General features: G+C 43.2%; 1 protein-coding gene across 4 annotated transcripts in view; it reads left to right on the top strand.

Annotated features, from left to right (window-relative positions):
• Positions 1-18,258, top strand: part of LOC309354949 (T cell receptor alpha chain MC.7.G5-like) — a 109,052-nt gene extending 90,794 nt beyond the window's left edge. For all 4 annotated transcript variants that reach the window (XM_081885261.1, XM_081885262.1, XM_081885263.1 and 1 more), the window contains 4 exons: positions 13,566-13,841; positions 14,649-14,696; positions 15,932-16,039; positions 17,898-18,258. In XM_081885261.1, the coding sequence (XP_081741387.1) occupies positions 13,566-13,841; positions 14,649-14,696; positions 15,932-16,038 (431 nt within the window). In that variant the 3' untranslated portion in view covers position 16,039; positions 17,898-18,258. The remainder of the gene's footprint in view (positions 1-13,565; positions 13,842-14,648; positions 14,697-15,931; positions 16,040-17,897) is intronic.
• Positions 18,259-23,945: the final 5,687 nt, after the last annotated feature.

The raw sequence follows: 23,945 nt of genomic DNA, 5'->3' as shown, positions 1-23,945 counted from the left end.
CTTATGGGAGTTGGAATCCAACCACATGGGGGGGGTGTCACAGGGCTTAATTCTGAATCGAGAGGGGTTAATTCCCAAGGTGAAGCGGATAGAAGAAGAAGAAAGTTCATATAGAGAAATTCCACCATTCCATTCTTGAGAAGAAGCAAGGAAAGCTCTCTCCCCAGAACTCAGCCTTGGAGTTGAACTGCATAGGATCAGAGGAAGATTTAGAGGAGCACAACCAGTTGGGTCACAATGGGCACCGCAGGGAATGCCACAACTATTATTTAGAATGGAGTGCAAGAGTAAGGGGGCACCAAATTTTAGTATCGCACAGGGTGCCGCTGAAATTTGAGACCCCAAGGTCTACCACAGATAGGATGGTATCTAACAACCAGAGAGCATTGCAAGTCCATCCCTACACCATTGATGGGGAACCTGTGACTCCCCCCATATGTTATTGGGCTCCAACTCCCAGTCAGCATAGTCAGTGGCAAGGGGTCATGATTGTAGTCTGGCAATATCTGCAGGACACCAGATACCCTTCTTGTCCTAGACTATCCCCATCCTCTGTGTGCTCCTTCTGCCTGGGTATTTTTTGTCAAGAGAGGAAACACTGTGGGTCTTCTAGTAGTAACTGGAAAGTAACCTTTGGAAGTGGGACAAGACTGGTTGTGACACCAAGTAAGTTTCCATGTTTAATTCCTTCCATTTTGCATGTGTAGTGGACCAGATTACCTCCATCCTTCCCCAAACAAAGGCAGCCCACCCCCAACCTAGTCTTCAGGTTGAGCCTAGGGGGGCAACCAGGAACACAGTGCTAGTCCCTAGAGCAGCTCCTTCCAACTTTGAGCTCCCCAGGTGCTTATGACTACAACTCCCATCAGCCTCAGCCAACCCAGTTGTAGTCCCAATATAATTTGGAGGACATCAGCTGCCTCATATCCTCTGCCCTATAATATCTATTAGCACGTTCAACTCTTAACTTTGTGTGTTTCTTGTGACTGAGCCATATTCGTCAAGGGAGGAAACACTCTGGATGTTCAGTGGGTCCTTCAAAGTAATCTTTGGAAGTGGGACTAGACTGGTGGTGGCACCAAGTTAGTTATCTCTTAAATTCTGGGTGTATGACAGTTTGGGTTATACCTCTTCATCCAAGTGCAACACCAAAACCTATTCTTAAAGGTAAAGGTACCACTGGCTATTAGGTCCAGTTGCGGACGACTCTGAGGTTGCGGCACTCATCTTGCTCTATAGGCCGAGGGAGTCAGCGTTTGTCCGCAGACAGCTTCCAGGTCATGTGGCCAGCATGAATAAGCCGCTTCTGGCGAACCAGAGCAGCACACGGAAACGCTGTTTACCTTCCCGTTGGAGCGATACCTATTTATCTACTTGACATGCTTTCGAACTGCTAGGTGGGCAGGAGCTGGGACTGAACAACGGGAGCTCACCCCATTGCGGGGATTCGAACTGCCAACCTTTTGATCGGCAAGCCCTAGGCTCTGTGGTTTAGACCACAGCTCCACCCACGTCCCCTAAAACCTAGTCTTACATTGCCATATATAGGTTGAGATTAGGGGGGAGACCAGAAATACTGTGTTGGTTCACACAGCAGCTATGCCTAACTAACCTTGTGTGCTCCAGGGGTTCCTGGGCTACAACTCCCATTAGCCCCAGTCACCATGTCCCATGGTCATCGGTGATGGGAGTTATAGTCCAACACCATCTGGAAAGACACATGATCCCTGTCCCTCTTCTAGAGGTTTTTGTGAGACATTGAATCACAGTGGGAATGTAGCTGGAAATAAGGTGATATTTGGGAAAGGAACTATCCTGAAGGTGAACCCCAGTAAGTATTAAGGCTCATTTAATTTGTGCTTGATGTGAAATCCAAGGGGGGGGGGTGACCAACAGTCACCATGTGTGACCAACCATGAAAAGGCAAGAATTGTTTTATTTGGCTCTGAACAGAATCACATAGTATGGGTATCTGACAATCAGAAAGTGTTGTAAGTCCATCCCTATACCAGAGATGGGGAATTTGTGGTTCTTCAAGTGATGTTGGATTCCAGCTCACATCAGCCCCTGTCAGCATGGCTAATGGCCAGGGGTGATGAAGGTTGCAGTCCAGCCATATCTAGAGGACACCAGGTTCTCCTCCCTGTCCTATGCTACCCTTTCTCATGTCCAGCTCTTTGCTCTGTGTGCTCTTTGTGCATGGAGAATTTTTGTCAAGGCAGGAAACACTGTGGGTCTTCCACTGGTTATGGAAAAGTGACCTTTGGAAGTGGAACAAGACTGGTTGTGACACCAAGTAAGTTTCAAGCCTTAATTTCTTCCATCTGCGACAGATCAGAATACCTTCCCCCTTCTCCAAACAAATGCAGCCTCCAAAACTTGGTCCAGGGTGAGGGGAGTGACCAGGAACACAGTATTAGTCTGTGGAGCATCTTTGTCCAACCTTGCATCCTCCAGTTGCTTTGGACCATGACTCCCATCCGCATCATCCAGCAGCTGATCATCAAGGATGATAGAAGATATGGTCCAATGTAGGAGACACCAGGTTCATTATCCCTGCCCTATACTATCTCTGAGCACATTCAACTCTGTACACTCATTGTGTCTGTGCAATTTTTACCAAGGCAGGAAGCACTGTGTGTCTACTACTGGTAACTGGAAAGTAATCTTTGGCAGTGGGACTAGGCTAATTGTGACACCAGGTAAATTTAAACCCTTATTTGTTTTCATTTTGTGAGTGTGACAGATCAGAATACCCCCCTCTTCCTCATCCAAATGCAACCCTCCAAATTTGAAATTGTGTTACCCAGTTCTATTTTTCAAGAAAAAGAGGTGCTGGAACTCACCATGAACACCTCCCTTGTTCTCTTAGAATGGCAATGGTCCACTTGAAAGCTGCTGGAACTTTTGGTGAGTTCCAGCTGGAAAAAAAGCCCTGGTCAAGTTGAGCTTCACAGAGCAACCAAGAAGGCAGTCTTTAGCAGCTCATTTAATTAATATTAAGGCTCATTTAATTTGTGCTTGATGTCAAATCCAAGGGGGGAAATGTGTGTGGCCAACAGTCACCATGTGTGACCAACCATGAAAAGGCAAGAATTGTTTTATTTGGCTCTGGAACAGAATCACATAGCACAGGTATCTGACAATCAGAAAATGCTGTAAGTCCATCGCTATACCACTCCCATCAGCACCAGCCAGCTGACTCTGTTATTTAGCTTGGGGTGGGGAAGCTGCTAATCTTGCTGGACTTTGATTCCTATCACCCTGACCATTGGAAACGCCAGCTGAAGCAGGTGGGAGTTGGGAATCCAACACCATTTGGAGGGCTGTGGGTTTATCACCACTGCTCAGACCTTGAGAGAGTTGTGATTTGCTCAGTGGTAGACTTTGGGGTCTCAAATTTGTCTGCTGTGCTTCAAATTGGTTGGTGTAAGTATGAATAAAAGTCCATTCAATTAAACCTTTGACTTGTAGCTGCTGGGATGGACAAGGTAGGATAGATTATTCTAACCAAGCCTTACTATCTCTTCTATTCTGTCCACCCCTCCCCATTTTTTTACTACCCCAATGGATTTAATCTACAATCCTAACTCCATTTACTTAGGGGAAAGCTATTTTCACACACACACACACACACACACACACACACGCTGCTGCACCATAATGCATGTCAATGAACTCTCAGACAGCCACCATTTTGTAGAGATGTGTCTCACAGTGCTGAAAATGTAGGTTGGAAAAATATATTTGGAAGTGGGACCAAGCTTGTGGTTATTCCTGGTAAGTCGACATTGCTGTTTACAGTGGCATTTAAAGAAACTTGATTTGTGCGTTTTTATGGCATTCTTTTTCATGATTTGTTCCGTATTGAGATTTTCTGGTTGTACCAATACATCGTCCCTACTCTGTTTATCTTTGTGGGATAATTCTTGATTCTTTATACAACCTAATTGAGAACATTCTTTCTTTTTCTTTTTTCTTAAAAAAAAAAACTGGTTTGAAGTCACAATTAATTTCAATTTATGATTATGCTATCCAATGATAGAGTAGACCCAATGAAATAAATGGATTTACTCTATGGCTAAGATATTACACTGCATGCTTGTATTTACCACTTTATTTGCCCTCCAGATATTCCTGAACTGCTGCTCCCATAACACCCAGCAAGCATGGCCAATGGTCAGGGATAATGGGAGTTGTAGTTTAGCAGCAGCTGAAAGGACAAAGGTTCCTCACCCCAGCCCACAGGACAAAGAGTTTAGCCGCTATTTTGTAAAGGTGCATCTCACAGTGCTTACAACTGCTGGTGGGGTTGGGAAACCCACATTTGGAAGTGGGACCAGACTAGTAGTACTTCCTGGTAAGCAGAGACTTTTTACATTTTCTCATGTTAATTCTCTCATAGTAATCATGGTACGCCATTATTTACCCCAGTGGATGTGTTATTTGCCTCAATAGCATGACATAGTCCAATCTACCCATTGGATGGAGGCATCTAATATGCTTGAGTGATGAGCCAATGTCAACCATACTTGGTGATCACAGTCATGGACTTGTGTGACGTAACTACATTCATTTCAGTGGGTCTAGTCTGAGTATGACCCAAAGTTTGTTTGACCTAACTTCCAAATAGATATCTGAGTACCTTGAAAAGGAAAAGCCGATGGGCAATCGGCTGTATATATGTTGTTATATCTCTGGTGCAAAGGACCAGGATAATGCCTGGGGCCCATAAGAAGGCCGCCATTTTGTAAAGGTACATACCACAGTGCTAACACTGCTGGTGGATTTGGTAAACTTGCATTTGGAAATGGGACCAAACTAGTAATACTCCCTGGTAAGATGACACTTCTTTTCTTTCATGTATTGTTATGTTTAAGGTATTCATGGTAGATCATTATCTGCCTTGGTATGTTGCTTCCATATATTGCATGACACTATCACAAGCAATCTTTACAAATTGAATGGAAGCATCTACTATCAGTGATATTCAATATTAGTCATACTTAGAACACACCACCGGAAATCAGTGGACTTTTGTAATTGAAGTGCATTGATTTCAATGAGTCTACTCTGAGTATTGTTCAGTTGACTATCACCCAATGTAAATTGGCATTCTCTTCCAGAGAAGGTACACAACTGCCTTAAAAGAAACAACACCTTTGAGATAAAAAGAACTGGACTTTGGGATGGATAATCGACAGTATATTTGTCTGTTATATCAAATCTCTGACTGCTAGGTGCCAGTTCTGTGTCTGGGGGATAGTTATTTTTAAATAGTGACCTACTAAGGGGAGACTGAGAGGAGATATGATAGCCATCTTCAAATATCTGAAGGGCTATCACATGGAGGATTGAGCAAACTTGTTTTCTCCTGCTCTGGAAGGAGAAAACCAATGGTTTCAAGTGGCAGGAAAGGAGATTCTGACTAGACAGAAAAACTTTCTGACAGTAAGAGCTGTTTGACAGTGGAAGAGTCTCCCTCAAGAGGTTGTGGACTCTCCATCCTTGGATGGTCATCTATCATGGATGCTTTTTGAAGCTCTTTCCTTCTGAAACATGACTAGATATTCACAACCACCACTGTGTAGCACCAACAAAGCAGTCAACACGATGCATTAAAGTCTTACAAGTCCACCATTTTGTAGAGGTACATGCTATGGTGTTAATAGTGGATAGGGAAAATTCATATTTGGCAGTGGGACCACGCTTGCAATTGTCCCTGGTAAGTTGGCATTTCTGTTGCTGCCGCTGTTTAAAAACACTTGCCTGTAATGTAAAAAACTTTTTAAAAAAATAAATATATATTCATTTATTTCTTAACACAGTTGGGCAGAAAACTGGATTTTCTGGTCACACTGTGTTCTAAGTGGCTCTTCATTTTTCATCCTTGAGGGATACAAAGTGAAACCTGGGTTTTTGTTATACATGAAGTCACTGTGTATATGGCGGAGCTGGCACCAAATTATTATTTGGAGCAGGGACCAAACTTATTGTTAAACCAAGTAAGTCAAATACAGGAAATATTCTAGTTGGCAGGTAAGCCATTTTGGCCCAAATCTTGGAAATGCACTAGATACATATTAATGACCACTTACCAGAACAATATGGATTTTCTTTAGCTTGTATGGACTTTTCACTCTCCAGGGGAAAATGTGCCCAGCATAATATTTTAAGTTTGTGGCAATAATTTATTTCACATATGTGGATTTGATAGCTTAGCATATGTACAAATGTGACCTGCACCCACAAAAAAGTAAAAGCTGTGTACTTATACCTGAATGGTGGCATACAATATTTTTCTTATACGGAGGTTTCCACTATGTAGCAAAAATGGAAATGATCTCATATGAAAACAATCTCAAATAACCTAATCAATCTAGATCAAGAACTAACTGCAACTCCCATCATTCCTTACCATTGGCCATACTAGCTAGGGTTGATGGGAGATGGAATCCAGCATCTGGAGGATCATATATTCCCTATCCCTGACCTAGATTCCTTAGGTCATTTGAGATCTACTTCCATTTTATGCTTTGCTGTCATTTAGTCATTTAGTCGTGTCCGACTCTTCATGACCCCATGGACCACAGCCAGGCACTCCTGTCCTCCACTGCCTCCCGCAGCTTGGTCAAACTCATGCTGGTAGCTTCGAGAACACTGTCCAAGCATCTCGTCCTCTGTCGTCCCCTTCTCCTTGTGCCCTCAATCTTTCCCAGCATCAGGGTCTTTTCCAGGGAGTCTTCTCTTCTCATGAGGTGGCCAAAGTACTGGAGCCTCAGCTTCACAATCTGTCCTTCCAGTGAGCACTCACGGCTGGTTTCCTTAAGAATGGATAGGTTTGATCATCTTGCAGTCCATGGGACTCTCCTCCAGCACCATAATTCAAAAGCATCAATTCTTCGGCAATCAACCTTCTTTATGGTCATTTTATGCTACATGGGGACAACTGCTGTTAACTCTCTAGGTTGCCTTAGGTGGATGGCTGGATCTGCCCCATATCTGGAATATGAGCATAATGTTCCTGACCTAACTTGTAAAAATATAGACAACACAGATTGCTGCTGTGAACATGCAGGCTACAATGTATGTAAGTTTTGCAGAAGACAACTTTAGCAGGTAGCACTACCTGTTCTAACATGGTGTAAAGGTGTGTCTCATAGTGTTAACAGTGGTGGATGGAATAAACCCATATTTGGAAGTGGGACAAAACTTGTAATTCTGCCTAGTAAGTGAACTTATTTATATATTTTTCCTTCTTCATGTTTTTAAGCAATATTGATATGATAGATCAGGGGTTCCCAAGCTTGAGTCTCCAGCCATTCCTGGACTACAACTCCCATAATCCCTGACCACTGGTCCTAGCTAGGGATGGTGGGAGTTGTAGACCAAAAACAGAAGGCAACCCAAGTTTGGAAACTCTGTGACTGATAGATAGATAGATAGATAGATAGATCAATTAATTAATAGAATTGGGAGGAGCACAAAAGTTACCTTTTAGAGAGGTAACTTTTGTCTTGATTCATCCCATAGCACAGTCAATTGGGACTTTCTAATTTCAAGTTATGGTTACATTAATTTCCAGAGGACTCTGTTCTTATAGGCTGTGAGATTTCTATGCATTGTTATAGGTTCAGGGATGGAGAACCTGTGTCCCTCTAGCTGTTGGCCCCATCGCCCCTGACCATTGCCCATGCTGGCTGGGTTTGATGGGAGCTGGAGTCCATCATTATTTGGAGGACCACAGATTCCCCTTTCCTGGGTTGGATATATGTCAATTCAATTAAACCTTGGGGCATTCGGTGCTGGGGTCTAGCAACAGGAACTAACTAACTCATTCATGTCTTCTTTATCACCTTCCAGAAGGGCCTAACTGGTGTCAGTTTGCAATCATAATGTTGAGGTAAATGCGCAATTAGTCCTATGTCTATTCTGAGGAGGACAACACTATTTAGTCTAAAGATGGCAAGGTTGAAAATCTGGATTCAACCCTCATACATTTCACTTGTAGAGCAATCAAGTTTTTTTCTTTTATAGAAATGGTCTATTGTTTTTCTTTCTAAAACACGACTACATTTTCATATTTCCCTCCATGCAATAATAACCAAATGGGCAACTTGACTGATACATGTCAAGTCTCACAGAGCCACCATTTTGTAGAGATGTGTCTTACAGTGTTAACAATGTTGGTTGGTCTCAGATATTTGGAAGTGGGACCAAACTTGTTGTTATACCGGGTAAGTTAGCATTTGTGCCTATACTGGCATTATGGGAAACTTGAGTGTTCATTTTATGTACTTTTGTGGGGAATTACTTGATTTGTTCTATGAAGCTGAGTTCTCTTTTTAGGGAGCCAGTATTTACTGAGTGTAACCTGGCCAGATACAACCTCTCTGAGACTAATAAGGAGTGGATAGCATAATGTCTTTCTTGTCACTTGTAGTTGACCACTGTTGGGAGAAAGAATGCTAGCAGACCATTGCTACCATATAAGATTGCGATGCTTATGCTCCTGTGTTATTTACCACAACTACCATCATCAACACCACTCAATTCTCACATTAGGAAACTATTCAAATGGTGGTCACAGACAGTAGAAATTCACATCTTTGCATTTATTTAAAGACGTGTATTTATAAGAAGACTGGTGACCTAAGCAGGTAATACAATTATATTTGGGAGAGAGACAAGGTTGTCAGTGGGACATGGTGAGCAAATAACATTATTTGCTTATTTTGGCTAAGATCCCAAAGGCTACTCTATGCACACGCAAAGGCTTTGGGTTCACCCTTTTGGATTTCTGTTTTCTCTTATTCATCTTAGAACAGTAGGCCTTATCACAAAGAAGTTGTGAAACTGTTCTGAAAACTAGTTTTTGTTGGGTGGGAAATAAGGAGTGTGGATTAAAACAAGCAAAAAAACCATATCCAAACCACTCATTGGTGCTTTTTTAGACTACTTAGAGCATCAGGTAGTATAAAATTAAACCAGGTTAGTCTGATGCAAGGAGACATGTACTGATCCATCCAACCATGTATTCTGTAGATTTGTTGATTTTTACCTTACCAAGGAGTCTCAAACCTCTAGCAGATCAAAATATTTACAAGAGACTCAAAAGTAGACTTTTCATTCTGAAATAGTACTTTTTTTTAGTGGGAAAAGTCCCCACATGGTTCTAATAGCATGCCATCCAACAGGCTGAACCATGGCACATGTCAGCTACCACAGAACCACCATTTTGTACAGACGTGTCTCACAGTGATACTGCTGGATTTAAATTCACATTGGGAGGTGGGACCAGACTTGTAGTTACCCCTGGTAAGTTGACACTTCCGTTTGTGCTGGTTTTGAGGGAACATGGAGAATGGTGTAAAAATGTCTGTTATTTTCTTTCCTGCCCTCCATGCACACAATTTTAATGCACTCTATATTTCTGCCATCTCTTGGGTGGGAAGTTGTGATGTCATTTTCCGACCACACAGGCTCCAAAATGTTTTCTAAGCATTGGTCAGGTCCATTCATTCTGGTCCAGTCCACCATCTATTTATTAGAATTTTCAGCTACCCCAAAGCTCTGATTGGCTTGCAGTGAGTAAACTCTAATGCCCCCTTACTACTGGATTTGGTACCTCTTAGTTCCTTTGAACACTAAGTATAGTTAGCATTGTATGGGTTTTGTCTACCACCTTGAGAGAGCATTCACACACTCATGCAGAAGAAGGCTCTTGATGTCTACTAGCCACAATGGCTATATTCTGCCTCCACAACTGGAAGCACCTGCTGGAAAATACCATTTTCTGGAAACCACATAGGTTGGAGCTTGGATCCTCCTGCTTGTGGGTTTCCCACAGGTATCTAATTGGCTACTTTGGAAAGAGGAAGTTGGACTAGATGGGTCACTGAACTGATCCAACGGGTTCTTCTTATGTTTTTTAGACTCTCTCAAGATGCTTCAAACGTTCAGAGATGCCCACCAAAATCCATAGGCAGCTCAAAGATAAGCAAACGGGATTAATTTAAAACACGGCATATGTATATATTTATTTATGAAGCACCGGCAGTAGATTACAATAACTGTGTTAATAATAAATGGTGATAATAGATGGTGATGAATGACAACAGCAACATTGATGACGATTACACTGGTGGTGGTGACTGAGATTCAAAGAGCTAATGAAGCTACCCCAAGCCATTGTCAGCAATGTACCTTGCCCACCTGCCCTGTTGATCCACAGAGAGATTGGGTGCACATTCAGCCCAACAGAGTTTCACCCAACACAGTTCAGCCAACTCATATTCGGACTGTTCCAGCCACCCATTGAGGCAGACCCTGGGGGGCAGGACAGGCCGAGAAGAACATGGTTAACTGTATTTACAATGCTGTCAGAGTACACACATTGAAATGAATGGGCATGACTAACTTAGATCCATTAATTTCAGTGTTCCTACTTTGACAAGAACTTAGTTGGATGCATCCTTATGCTCTTATGACTTCACCCCTAAGATAAAGGTGGGAGGGGTTGGAGGTCCGTGTTAGTCTCTGAAAATCTTTAAATGAAGCAAGGTACCAGATGAAATACAAGCTGTGAAGCTTTGTGTATTTGGCAAATATGATGTCCAACACTGAACAGTGATTCCGGATGTTGACTACTGTTTCGTAGAATTCTTTGTCAGCTTGGTGGGAGGATATAGAATTGCTTCATAAACTGAAAATAAAATTTCACAACCTGAAAATATAATTTTACAGATGATGTAAAATCGTCTGTAAAATTTTATTTTCAATTTATGAAGCAATTCTATATCCTTTTTGCTGAATACACAAAGCTTCAGAGCTTGTCTTTCATCCTACAAAGTCTGGTACCTTGCTTCATTTAAAGATTTTCAGAGACTTTGAGACTAAAGATTTCATTTTGTACTTGTTATGGTTTGAAGGAATTCTATAAAGATTGTCTATTGTGTATGTACATGGTCATCGTGTTGCCTAGACGTTGCTGAAATCCTGGGAAGGCGTAGCAAGTTAGCATCAGCCTTACTGAGCTAGCTGGGCCATTGGCCTGCCTTGGTTTGAGGTAGCTTCCTGTGCTCCCATGACGTTCCCTATTATGTCAAGGTGTGTTTTTGTCATACCCTAACCCACTGGGTGACTTATGGAACTGCTAACAAATTGTTGTTTGGAGGTGGGACTCAACTGAGTGTTAAACCAAGTAAGTCAAGCATTGGAAACGTTCAAACGGGGATGGCGCCATGGCTCAATGGTAGAGCATCTGCTTTGCATGCAGAACATCCCTGATTCAATCCCCTACATCTCCAAGTAGGGCTAGGAGAGACTGTGGCCTGAAATCCTGGATAACCTGTTCCCAGTCAGTGCAAACAGTACTGAGTTTGATGGACCAAAGGTCTGACTCAGACTTTTCCAGGAAAATACCTTTTTTAAACATCTACTTACACCAATAAATATTAGCTAAAAACAGGTCAGTTAAAACAGAAACATATTTTGGGTTATATAACATCACAGTGAAATAATCTAATGTGTACAGTATGTACATTACAAAATGTACAGTAATTGTTGTTAGAGCTTTTCTAGAAGATCCTGAATCTAGAAATCTACTGCCCTAAACGGAAATTATTGTCTTGATCCCAGACACCTTTTGTGGAACTTCCATTCATTTCAGTAGGAGTTATTTTCATATAAGGTTTTGGGTATTAGGGTGCAAATTTAATGTTAGCGTGCTGAATTGATTTTAGAATGAATTGACTTTAGAATGTATTTCAGTTAATTGATGGTGATTTTATGTAAATTGTGTTACATTTACTGTTGTTAGCTGCTCTGAGCCCGGCTTCTGCTGGGGAGGGTGAAATATAAATAAATTATTATTATTATTAATGTGGCTTTCTGCGAGTGTGTCAGGGTGTATGTATGTGTATGTGAGAGAGAGAAAGAGGGAGAGAAATAATATGCTCTGGAATATGTTTGGATCCAGTTATTCTTCACTGCGCAAGAGGCATATGCAGAATTAAGTATATTTGAATGAGAAGGGGGAATCATAGAGTTGGAAGGGGCCAAAATGGTCATCAGGTTCAACTCCTGAAATGCAGGAACCAAAGTGATGGGATGTCCGGGTGTAGGGCGGTATATAAATTCAATAAATAAATAAAATGGCTTATGCAAAAATTCCAACCGTGCCCCAGCATCCTCATAGAATTCTGGACCTTGCCTGTTCAGTACCATCCAATTCACCATTACGCATATTTTAAGCTTTATTGTAGTTGTTGGTGGGATTAGTTGTTGCTCGTCGGCTGCTGACCCTGGAGTTGCTCTATAGCAGGGTTGGGGAACCTGTGGATATGCCTTCATTTACTCACTGAACTGTAGAGAAGAGCTGTGGGTTGCTTCTCAGGTTGTGCCGACATCCTCATAGCGAAACAACAGCCCACAGCGAGGTGTGAACTTTGTGGGCGCTTCTGGGAAATGGTTCCTGAGAGCTGGAGGAGTGCGCTCTCGGTTGCACTGAGCGAGAGCTCAGCGGAGCAGACGGGGTCCTTCGGTGCAAATTTTTTGCCAGTTGCTCACTGCAGAACAATGGAAAACAAGCATCTGCTCACTTGGGGTTGTAGCTAATGGTAATTCTACTCAGAGCAAGCTGTTGGAACATACATTCCAACATATGCTTGTTGAGAAGAATGGCTAACATAGAAGCATTAATTTCTCTGTTTACTCTGGGCTGCATTCATTCCATACATTTAAAGTGCTATGATACCATTATTCCCACATTGTGAGGCTGGTGGGCTGGTTGGTCTTTCGGGTTCCTTCCAACTCTATGATTCATGATTCATCTTAAACAGTCATGGCTCCCCCCACCCAAAGGATTCTGGGAGCTGTAGTTTGTTGAAGGTGCTGAGAGGTCTTAGCAGACGCTCTATTCCCCTCACAGCTACAGTGAGTTGTTTAACAATCAGTCCATTTTTACAGGGAACGCTGGTTATTGTAGCTCTGTGAGGTGATCAGGGGATTCCTAGGAACTCTCTGCACCTTTACCAAACTACAGCTCCCAGAATCCTTTGGGGGAAGCCATGACGGTTTAAAGTGGCATCACTATAAGTGCATGGTGTGAACGTGGCCTAAGACTTAGTTGGATACAAACCTTTCTTCGGCTCGTTTATTCCAGGGATAAATGGAATCTCTCCAGAATCTCCAGCTCCCATAAGCCCACCACAGCCAGCATGGCCAATGCTCAGAGACAATGGAAGTCGGAGTGTGGCAATATCGGGAGGGGCAGAGATTCTCTGCTACTGATTTATTCTGATATTTTCTTTGACGATTATTGTTGAGTGGTGCATTTTTATATTCTGAGATGCCTTGAATGCCTTTTTCTTGAAGGACCGGTGAAAGAGAGAGGGGAGATGATATGTAATCAGAGTCAGATTTTTGCGGAATGGATGGATAATTTAATCCTGCCTCTCACCCACCCCTTTGCACATTATTAGTATGGCATTGACTTTCACGGCATATGTCAATTTCAGCTGCAGTTTCTAACTTCTGGTTATCCTTTGCTTCCCCCCATTCAGAGCTTGAGCCATCCGAGCCTTCCGTCTACAAACTACAGTCACCCAAGGAAGAAGACCGAGACATTTCTGCCTGCCTTATCACCGACTTTTTCCCCGCACCCATCAGAGTGGGGGCTGATGGAATTGATGAACATGAGGTCAACGGCTCAGTCGTCGTAGTGAAAGAAAGTGGCAAGGAAACACCCAGCTATGGCGAAGTGATCTGGGGCAAAGACAAAGACACTGATGGTTGCTATGCTGAGCAAAATAACACTAGATTTCCATCGGAGTCAGCAGGTAAAAAGCAGACTGTGTAAATGTTTGCAAGCCAATTGGACGATGATCTGAAAAGCTATATATTCTGCCTGGTCTTCAAAAAGTCTCAAGGCAGCTTAGCATCCAAAAAGCTAAAAAGCAATGAGAAGACAACAGTGCCCACTGAAGCCACAGCTTTTGGTGTCTGTGCTGAAGCCCCCATAACCACAACCCAAAATAGCCATCAAAACAAAGGTCACATAAAGGAGCATTCTTTAAAGCACATTATTTCAACCCAGAATAATTCTGCAGTTTCTCAAGCATGCTGGACACTGTTGCTCAGTGAGGGGTGATCTGCAGTGTCCCAGGATTGTTTTGGGGAAAGAATTGATTGATTATTTGTGTTTTAACTGTCCATGAAGGCGAACCGGCCAAAGCAGAACAGTGGTATGAAAGCATTTTTAGAAAAGGTAGTTTTCTTCTTACCAACTACCTAAAACAATTCAGTGAGGAGACACCACACCTGGCAAGTTGTGGTGTACAGGTTGGCAGCTGCAATAGCTTCGGCACCAGCCTTGCTTCCTGAGCTCAAGGGATCAGGAAATTCAATCCCATCCTTTTACCTCATATTTTGCTATATGCACATTGCATGCCTGCATTGATGCTGCATAATGCTTTTCTTGCAACTTCTTTCTCTCCTTTCTTTCTCCAATTCCCCCCCCCCTTGTAATTTTAAAACTTCACTAAAAATTATATGAAAAAAGAATAAAGGAAAGAGAATCAATGAAAACTGAAAATGTAATAATCCTTTATCATCATCATTAATTATCATTCCCATCATTGTTACAGAGGCTGCAACCACCTGCTCAGAAAAGACAGCAGGAGGTTTTGAGACAGGTACGTATGTGCAAAAAGGGATGTGCAACTTGACTGGGAACCGAATGAAAATCAAATCATAATCTTGCCCCCACGAGCAAGTAGGGTTGACAACCAGCCATTCTGGCTTAGCTGTCTGTAGATTAGTTGCCAGAATTTGACTAAAGCAGATCCGGTGAGAATACTAAAGGGGGTGTGTGTATTCTGCAACATGCCATTGGTGTAATAATAGCGCACTCTGGCCTAAAAAGAAAAGTAGTTTTGTTGCTTAAGAACGTAAGAAGAGCCTGCTGAATCAGGCCAGTGGCCCATCTAGTCCAGTATCCTTTTCGCCTAGTGACTGAACAGTTGCCTGTGGGAAGCCAGGAAACAGGATTTGAGCAGAGGAGCCCTCTCCCCTCCTGTAGTTTCCAGCAAGTGTTATTCAGAAGCATTTCTGCCTCCAACTGTGGCAACAGGGTGTCGCCATCGTGGCTAGGAGCCCTCTCCTTCATGCATCTGAGCACGTTAATCCACTTTAACTGGGCCAACCTAAATATGCCAGTTTGTGGTTGAATCCCTCCCACAAAACTATCAAGAATGTATAGTTTATTGCTAGAATGGTATACGAAAGACGAAGAAGTAAAGGAATCAGTGATAAAATGGGCAATTGATATTGGGCATAACATTGAATTGGATGTGTGGAAAAGATTATGGAAGGAGGGTTTGAGACAAAGATGGAAAGTACAAGATATACCAACTATTCAGGAGTGGCAGGCGAAGTTGACAGAATATGTCAGGGAGGATCCGGGACCAGGGAGATCAAAGATACCAAAATAACTGGAGTAAATTTATTGAATATTTAAAGAAGAATTGTAAAGAGGTCAAGACACTAGCAGGATTGACATAATACCTCCAATGTATAATAGTACTAATATGAGAATGATGTGCATGATGGAAAGACGATAAATATACCAGTTGTGGGGAGGGAGGGGGGGTCGCGACTCGGCAGAGTCAAAGGGAATGTATGGTGCTATTACAATTTGTTGGAAAAGAATATGTAAGGAAAACAATAAAAATTCACTTGGGGAAAAAAGAATCCTTCCCACAAAAATAGCGAGAGTCCAAAAGAGGCCTCATTGCTTTAAAAACAACAACACTCATCGTCCAAATAGTCCCTGAGCCCCCAAAGAAGGCAGTAGCTTGCAAACGGACACCTGTTCTTTTGTGACATTTATTCTCTCTTTCTCTCTTCCCCCATCCTTTGTTTTAATCAGACGAGAAGTTGAATCTCCTGTCCCTCACCGTGCTAGGACTGCGAGTCATTTTCCTCAAGTGTGTTGCCTTCAACCTGCTGTTCACCTTCCACGCTTGGTCTAGCTGAGGTAATCAAGGAACAGACTCACTTAAGAGTCCTGGCAGGGGCTGATGGGAGCTGTGGTCCAAAATGTATCTGGTCAGCGAAGGTTGTCTTTGGAGCACTGGCTTTTTCCAATATGAACTCTGTATCTCACAGTCCACCATCAGCTGGGCTATTGCCCCAGAGGAACCATCATGGCTCCTTATCCTTGCGCTCTGGTGAGGAGTGAGGAACCTTTTTGGCCTGGAAGGTGGTGGCAGTTTTTAATCTCCCCACCCTACCCAGAAGGCCCCCCCCCCACCTGACATCATGATGGTGTCAGCACCATGCCAAAGTTGACCAGCTGGAGGGGAGCGGTCAACAAGAAACATGCAGGATTGAGCTTTCCATTCACCAGCTGATGAGCAGAGGTGCCAATCCTGCTCTTTGCCAAGGTTTTGTTATGCCAGAGCATTCCCTACTGGGAACACACTGGGGAAGCTGTGCAAGGCAGGACTGATCCCCGCCCCCATCACCTAATGCCATCAGCTGATTGACAGGTGGACGTGGTTTGGGGAAAGCGGTGTCGCAGGGCAAACTGGCAGGTTGACCTGCAGACCGGAGGTCCTCTCCACCTCTGTTCTGATGAATGGGTACCAAGGTGTTAGCACAGAGGTACTTAGGCTTTGATTTTACATCCTCTTGGACTGAAGAACTGGATTAGTTATGGAAGCTTAATTTATAGAATTCACTGCCTGAGATGGGGAGATAGACAAATCCACAGAGGCTAAGAATTATCCTGAGGCTTTCAGTCCATGAAGGCCAAATGGGACCTTCAACCTGAGAGTGGTAGGCCCCTGGATCCTGGATGGAGAGGGCTGATCTGTTTGTGGGCTTCACAAAGGCATTTGGCTGGGCAATGTCACTTGCTGGGGGTGGGGGAGAAGAATGCTGGATTAAACAGACCCTCTAGATGTGGGACTACAGCTCCCATCATCCCTGACCATTGCTCATGATGGCTGGGATTGGTGGGAGTTGGATGAATGAGTTAAGGTGTCTGTTTATAGCATGGCATTTCTGTTGCTCTGCACTTGTCATAGTGTTTCATTGCTGGCCACATGATCTGGAAAGCTGTTTGTGGACAAATGCTGGCTCCCTCAGCCTGAAAAAATAAGATGCCCAATAGTCACCTTCGACTGGACTTAACCATCCAGGGGTTCTTTACCTTTTACTTTATAAATTTAGATATATTTAGCAGGTGCAGGGAACTTGTGACCCTCCAGATGTTGCTGGACTACAACTCCCATTATCCTTGGCCATTGGGGATGCTACACAGGACTGATGGGAATTGTAGTCTCATCAAGATCTGAAGAACTACAGGTTCTCCATCCTTGTCTGCTTCTGCAGGGCTCTGTTATTATGCAATTGCAAAAGTATCTAGGGGACCAGATTACCTTCCCCACTCCCTGTAACAAATTCTCAGCTAATTCTCCCCTGGTCCCCTCGTTGGCCCAAATAGGACTAATTTAGCCAGCAGGCCTTGGTGATCATCTAATGTTTATTGGATGGATTTCCCCCCTAAATTGATTTATGAATTCTGAATTTATTGTTATTCACGTTTTATAAAGTATTTTATGCTGTTCAAAAAACATCAATTGTTGCATCAATTAAGTGTTTTAAATTTGTTGTTAGCCACCCTGAGCCCGGTTTTCTGAACCGGGAAGGGCAGGGTATAAATAAAAAAATATTATTTATATGTTTATATTTATATTTATTATTAAAGCCATAAACCCTGTAGCTGAATGTATGTTTTCCTGTCTTTGATGCTTGCATCTTTCTGCAACTGCCTATGCAATGGCTTCCTGTCTAGATAATAACCAGGATTTCTCAATCTCTTCTTCCAGTTCAGAAATGGCAGAAACATGGGGAACATATCTGGTATATTGTGGAAGAACTCCTCAAAACAGAGACATGTACAAAGTCATCTGCAGCACAGAGCATACATGAGGAACATCTGCAACTGCTTGGAAAGAACCACATCCTTGCACCTAGGGGTGCCGCTAGATTTTATTCCGACGGCGAAAGCTTCAACTTCTGGATTTCTGCTTTGTTGTACAGCCGCTTAATGCTTATGAGCTCTGGGAGAGAGATAAAGTCGACAAACCAACATCCTGCTTCATTGTATCGCATTATCTTGTGAATATAATCGACACAAAGCATCCTGTATTGTTACAGAATATTAAAAGTGTATATGTTTAAATCCTCTATGCATGTTTGGTGCTTTATGAATATGTGGTGGTTTTTCTCCCACCCCCCACTGATCCACAAAAGTGAAACGGTAGAATGCTTTAAAACCTCCAATGAAGGAGAGCCCAGCACTTTCTGAGGGAGTCTGTTCTACTCTCGAACAACTCTTGCTGTCAGAAAGTTCTTGCTGCTACATGACAGACAAATGAGAAATTTAGAAATGACAGGAACATAGGCGTGAAATGCGTTGTTCTGAATTCTTATTCAGAAGTAGCTTCTAAGGAAAGTTCACATTTGTACTCAAGAGGGAGAAATGAGAGAGACTGGAAGGGTCAGAAGTTAACACGATGCTAAAATATATCATCCAATTATCCCCCAACTCAGTCTGCAACATTCTGTTTGCCTTCCTCAGGAACTGGATCTCATATTTTGCTAGTTATTTCTTGCCTTGTCAATCCTTTTCTTTATTTTTACATATAATTTTTATTAAATTTTCTGTTTTACAATTTAAAATACTCATTTAAACATCCTTAAAATATCAGTGACTTCCCTTCTTCTCTTTCCATGGTTCATTTTACATATCATAGATCCCTGCATATTTTACAAAAAAAAAATTCCCATTATTACATCCATTATTATACAGTATTCCATTATTACATCCATCAAAACTTATTTAAACTGTTGAATTTATCTTATTGCTGCCAACGGTTTCAAGCGTACACAATCCCCCCCATATATTCAATAAATGTTTTCTAATCCTCTTTAAACATATGTTCTTCTTGTTCTCTTATTCTATATGTTAAATCTGCAAGCTGCGCATATTCTGTCAACTTAAGTTGCCATTCTTCTTTAGTTGGGACCTCGCTAGTTTTCCATTTTTGGACTAACAAAATACAGGCCGCAGTAGTGGCATACATAAATAACTTTTTTTTTTTTTGACAACTGGAAATATCCATCTGAATTATCCCCAACAAAAAGGACTGGTTTGTGTTTTTTTTGAAAAGTACTTTTAAACTTTTTTCCCAGTTCATTATGGATGATTTCTGAATATTCTTTTACCCTTTTACAAGTCCAACACATGTGAAAGAACATTCCCTCAACCTCATTGCATGTCCAGCACTTATCTGATTCAGTCGTATACATCTTAGCAAGCCTACTCGGAGTTAAATACCATCTGTAAAACATTTTCAAAGAATAACATGCTGTAAACTTCAAATCATTTCCCCAAAGTTTTTCCCAGCGGTTAAAATCGCCTTCTCAGTCCTTTATCTGCCTACAATACAGTACATATTTTTTTTTAGTGAGAGTTATTGGAATTGAAACCTGGGTGGGCATTAAGTCAGGTTTTCAACCCTAAGCCCACATCAAAATGACATGTGTACACTCTTTCACACAAACGCTTGCACATGCGTAGAGATAGCTTGTACCTGTGTGTGTTCAGTGTAATGTGTGAAAGGACCTTGGATCTCGTGCTCTTAAGGTTACTACTGAAGGGTGGATTTCAGCTGAACACTAGGAAACACTTCTTAACAATTAGAGGAGTTTGGAAATGAAACCGAGTTTTTTCAGGCTACGTTCCTTTGGGGGAAATCGTCCATGGGTCACGTGGCTGTGATGGGCAGGGCCAGAGGCAAAAATGGGTGGAGCAATGGATATGAATTTCAGTCACATGCCCCCGCCCAAAGAAATGTGGGAACTAACATTTGTTGAATGGGCTGGGAACTGTATACAGTACCTGTGAGGGGTACAGGATTCTTGGGGGGAACCAATGCACTTTGTTTTCCATCCAGGCAGCAAGAAGCATTCTTACAGTTCAATCACACATTCCAGCCTGACAAGAGACACTCAAAAGAGGGTTATGGAGCAGTGCTGGTGAAGGAGAATAGCTTTGGGTGAGTCCCGAGGGCCAGAAAGACAGACCTGGAGGTCCACATTTGGCCTTTGGGCCTGAGCTGTTCCACCCTGGCCTGCAACTCTGTGGTTCCATATCTGAATAGTTATCATCACAACTGCCCAATGCACGTCAGCAGAGGAGTGAAAATCCAGGTGTCTTCTGGGTTCGGTGTCTGCAGAAGACGTACAAACGTTAGAGCCTGCTGAATCAAGCCAATGGCCCATTGAGTCCAGCATCCTGTTATCCCTGTGGCAAGTGGGAAACTGGCAAGCTTGACCTGGTCAGGAGAGCCCTTTCCCCTCCTGTGATTTACAGTGACTAGTATCAAGAAGCATTACTCTCTCTGTGGAGACAGAGCAAAACCATCACGGCTGGTAGCCATGTAAAATCCCTATTTGTCTCAGATAATACTTTGATTTATTTTTAAAAAATAACATCACCATCTATCCCACCAGCAAAGTGCTCTCTCCCTCATAGATGAGTAATGATCAGATTCAGCAGGGGTCAGGGGTCCACACTCTTAGTGGAGGGGATTTTGGTCAGAGCTGCTTGGCATGGCAATGTTGCAAGACCAAGAGAAGACGGCAAAGCTCCCTCTTGCCCAACTGTTAAGAGGCAGAAGAACTATAATAATTATTAATAACAATTGTATTATTCGTGCCCCAGCCACTCTAGAATCTGTTCCACTGCTTACCTTAAAGTTGGCACTCCTATCGTAAGTCCCGTAGCTGTTGTGCAATGAATGGGACTTGGGTCATATCCACACCAAACATTTATCTGTCATTTATTACACTTATATCTCCTCCTGAGAGCTCAAGGAGGCCTATAGACTTCTCCCCCCCCCCATTTTACTCTGCCAACAACTCTGTGAGGAAGGTTAGGCTGAGAGAGTGTCTTCCTGGTCCAGTGGGCTTCACAACCGAGAGAGGATTTGAACCCGGGTCTCCCAGGTCCTATTCTAGCACTCTAAGCACCACAGCACACTGGCTCTTTAAAGCACTATTATACCACTTTAACAGCCATGGCTTCACTCAAGGCATCCTGGGAACTGTAGTTTGTTAGGGGGGTCACGTAACAAGTCCCAGCACCCTTATTTGCCTCAGAGCTACAATTCCCATTTCTCCGGGAAAGGGGATTGTTAAAGCACTCTGGGGATTTTGATTCCATGAAGGGAACAGGAGTCTCCTAACAATTCTCAGCACCCCTAACAAACTACAGTTCTCAGGATGCAGTGGGAGAAGCCATGATTGATAAAGAAGTGTTTTAAATGTATGGTGCAGATACCCTTAACTCATAGTCATATGTTCTACACACGGAATCATCCACAAATAAAATGAACTATGACTGCAAGAAGATCAAACCTATCCATTCTTAGGGAAATCAGCCCTGAGTGCTCAATGGAGAGACAGTTCCTGAAACTGAGGCTCCAATACTTTGTCCACCTCATGAGAAGAGAAGACTCCCTGGAAAAGACCCTGATGTTGGGAAAGATTGATGGCACAAGGTAAAGGGGACAACAGAGGAAGAGATGGTTGGGCAGTGTTCTCGAAGCTGCCAGTATGAGTTGAACCAAACTGCGGGAGGCAGTGGAAGACAGAAGTGCCTGGCGTGCTCTGGTCCAGGGGGTCATGACTAAACAACTAAACAACAACAAAGCAGATATGGACTTATTGAGGGGTGACTGCAGTTAGCACTAGGGTGCAAGACCGAAAATAACTTGTGCACAGCCAACGGGGGTGGGGGGAGGCAAAACTTTGATGTTCAGCCACCCTAGGTCAAAGACCCACTTTCTTTTAGAAACCTGGACCTCGTGAGCTTATTTTTAGCCTCCTCCAAACAGGTGTCTTCAACCCCTAACCCAGTGACCCTATTTACGTTTTAATTCTCAAAAATAACTTCTCCCCGCCACCCCCAAGCTAGGTATGGCAACAAGGGAGAAAGGCAGCAGGAAGTGGAAACTATGTCAACCCCCTAAATGGGTCGAAGCCAACCAGCTCACTTCCATGACGTCAGAAGCGCGTGGGTTTTTCTGGGTCAGCGTTTGAAGCTCACCCCACAGAAACCGCTTCCTCTCGAAAACAAGGGTTGTTTTCCAGAGAGGTGGGGAGCTTGAAAGAGACGGCACGTGGCAGGGCTCGAGCGGGCAGCCAGGGAGGCGGAGAAAACGTTAGACCGCAAGCGCAGGGTGCAAGGTGCTGCGTGGAGTCAAGATGGAGGCTGCAGGTGCAAAGTGGGGGGTGGGGTGGGGGGGTTGAGAAGCAGAGAAGCTAAGTATATCACCACTCAAGGAGTCTGCAAGGTCTAAGAATAACTTTGTGGCTGCTTTAGTTGTGGGCAGGTTGGAAATGAAATCTGGGGCAACTGAAGACCTCCAACACCCTCTTTGAACGGGAGAGTCTGCCAGAGTCAAATCTGAATACTTTTATTTATTAAGACACCTATATATTACCTATCATGCCTCCACTTCAAGGCAATACACGCATGGGTAGGCAAACTAAGGCCCGGGGGCCAGATCCAGCCCAATTGCCTTCTAAATCCGGCCCGCGGACGGTCCAGGAATCGGCATGTTTTTACATGAGTAGAATGTGTGCTTTCATTTAAAATGCATCTATGGGTTATTTGTGGGGCCTGCCTGGTGTTTTCACAGGAGCAGAATGTGTGCTTTTATTTAAAATGCATCTTTGGGTTATTTGTGGGACATAGGAATTTGTTTCCCTCCCCCCCAAAAAAAATATAGTCTCCCCCCCCCCAAGGTCTGAGGGACAGTGGACCAGCCCCCTGCTGAAAAGGTTTGCTGAGTCCTGCGATTAATAGGCAAGATGCAAAAATGAAATCAAACCTAAACAGACCAGCTGGTAGAAATACTTTTTTTCGTCGCTCCCATATCTATCAACTTGGACAGCTTTAAGAGGACTGGACAGATATATGGAGAACCTATCAATGGCTACCAGCCACAATGGCTATATTTTGAGGGTCTATTGCTTCTGAATACCAGTTGCTATAAAGAGCAGGAGGGTACGTCTTGTGCTCCGGTCCTGCTTGCTGGATTCCCACAAGCATCCGATTGGCCACTGAGAGGAGGGGATGCTAAACTAGATGGGACGTTGACCCGATCCAGGCTTTTCCCATGTTTATGTTCTTAATACTTAAAATGCAACAGCATCCAGCATCAAAAGCCAGCAAAGGAACAGGACATGGTGAAGAGGATTATTTTTCTTTTTAAAGTATGCACTCAAATTATATCAGCTGGTGCATGCCAGACCGTGGGGGTTTGGGGAGGAGGGAGGGCCATTGCAGAGTGTGGGCATTAATACAGAAGACACTCTTTGTGGTGGTTGCTAGATGGACACCTGCAGGCTGTGGCACAAGGATGGCCTCTGATTTCCATGACAATCTATGCTGCCTCCCAGGTGACCTAGGTACAAGCGGTTCAGGTCCTTGAAACCTAAATCTAGCCCAGTATTAAACAAGTTATCAGTGCAGGTTCTTTAGCGATGCTGTTAATAGTCACTCGGTTGCCTCTCTATCCATGTACCAAATATCCAGTTCTGTCCATGCAGTCACTAAAGCCCAAGTGAAATAGGTGCAGATTTCCCAGCTACATATGGTGGAAAGTGTTATTTGGTAGAAAGTGGAAAGATACGGAAGTGTTTATGAAACATGGGTTTTCCTTCCTGCAGTTCTGATATTGGCTAAGGCACCAACTATTGGCAACAGCTGTGTTCATCAAGATCAGACTGAGGTTCTATCTGTCCCCAGATTCTCTTTTCCAAGTCGTCAGCCAATGACCCCCAGAAACCCATTTCAGGGA

This window comes from Podarcis melisellensis (genome assembly GCF_964234715.1).
Source record: "Podarcis melisellensis genome assembly, chromosome: 13".
NCBI classification, from domain to species: domain Eukaryota; kingdom Metazoa; phylum Chordata; class Lepidosauria; order Squamata; family Lacertidae; genus Podarcis; species Podarcis melisellensis.
The sequence above is the reverse complement of the archived record's forward strand: the minus strand, read 5'-3'. Positions and strand labels throughout refer to the sequence as shown.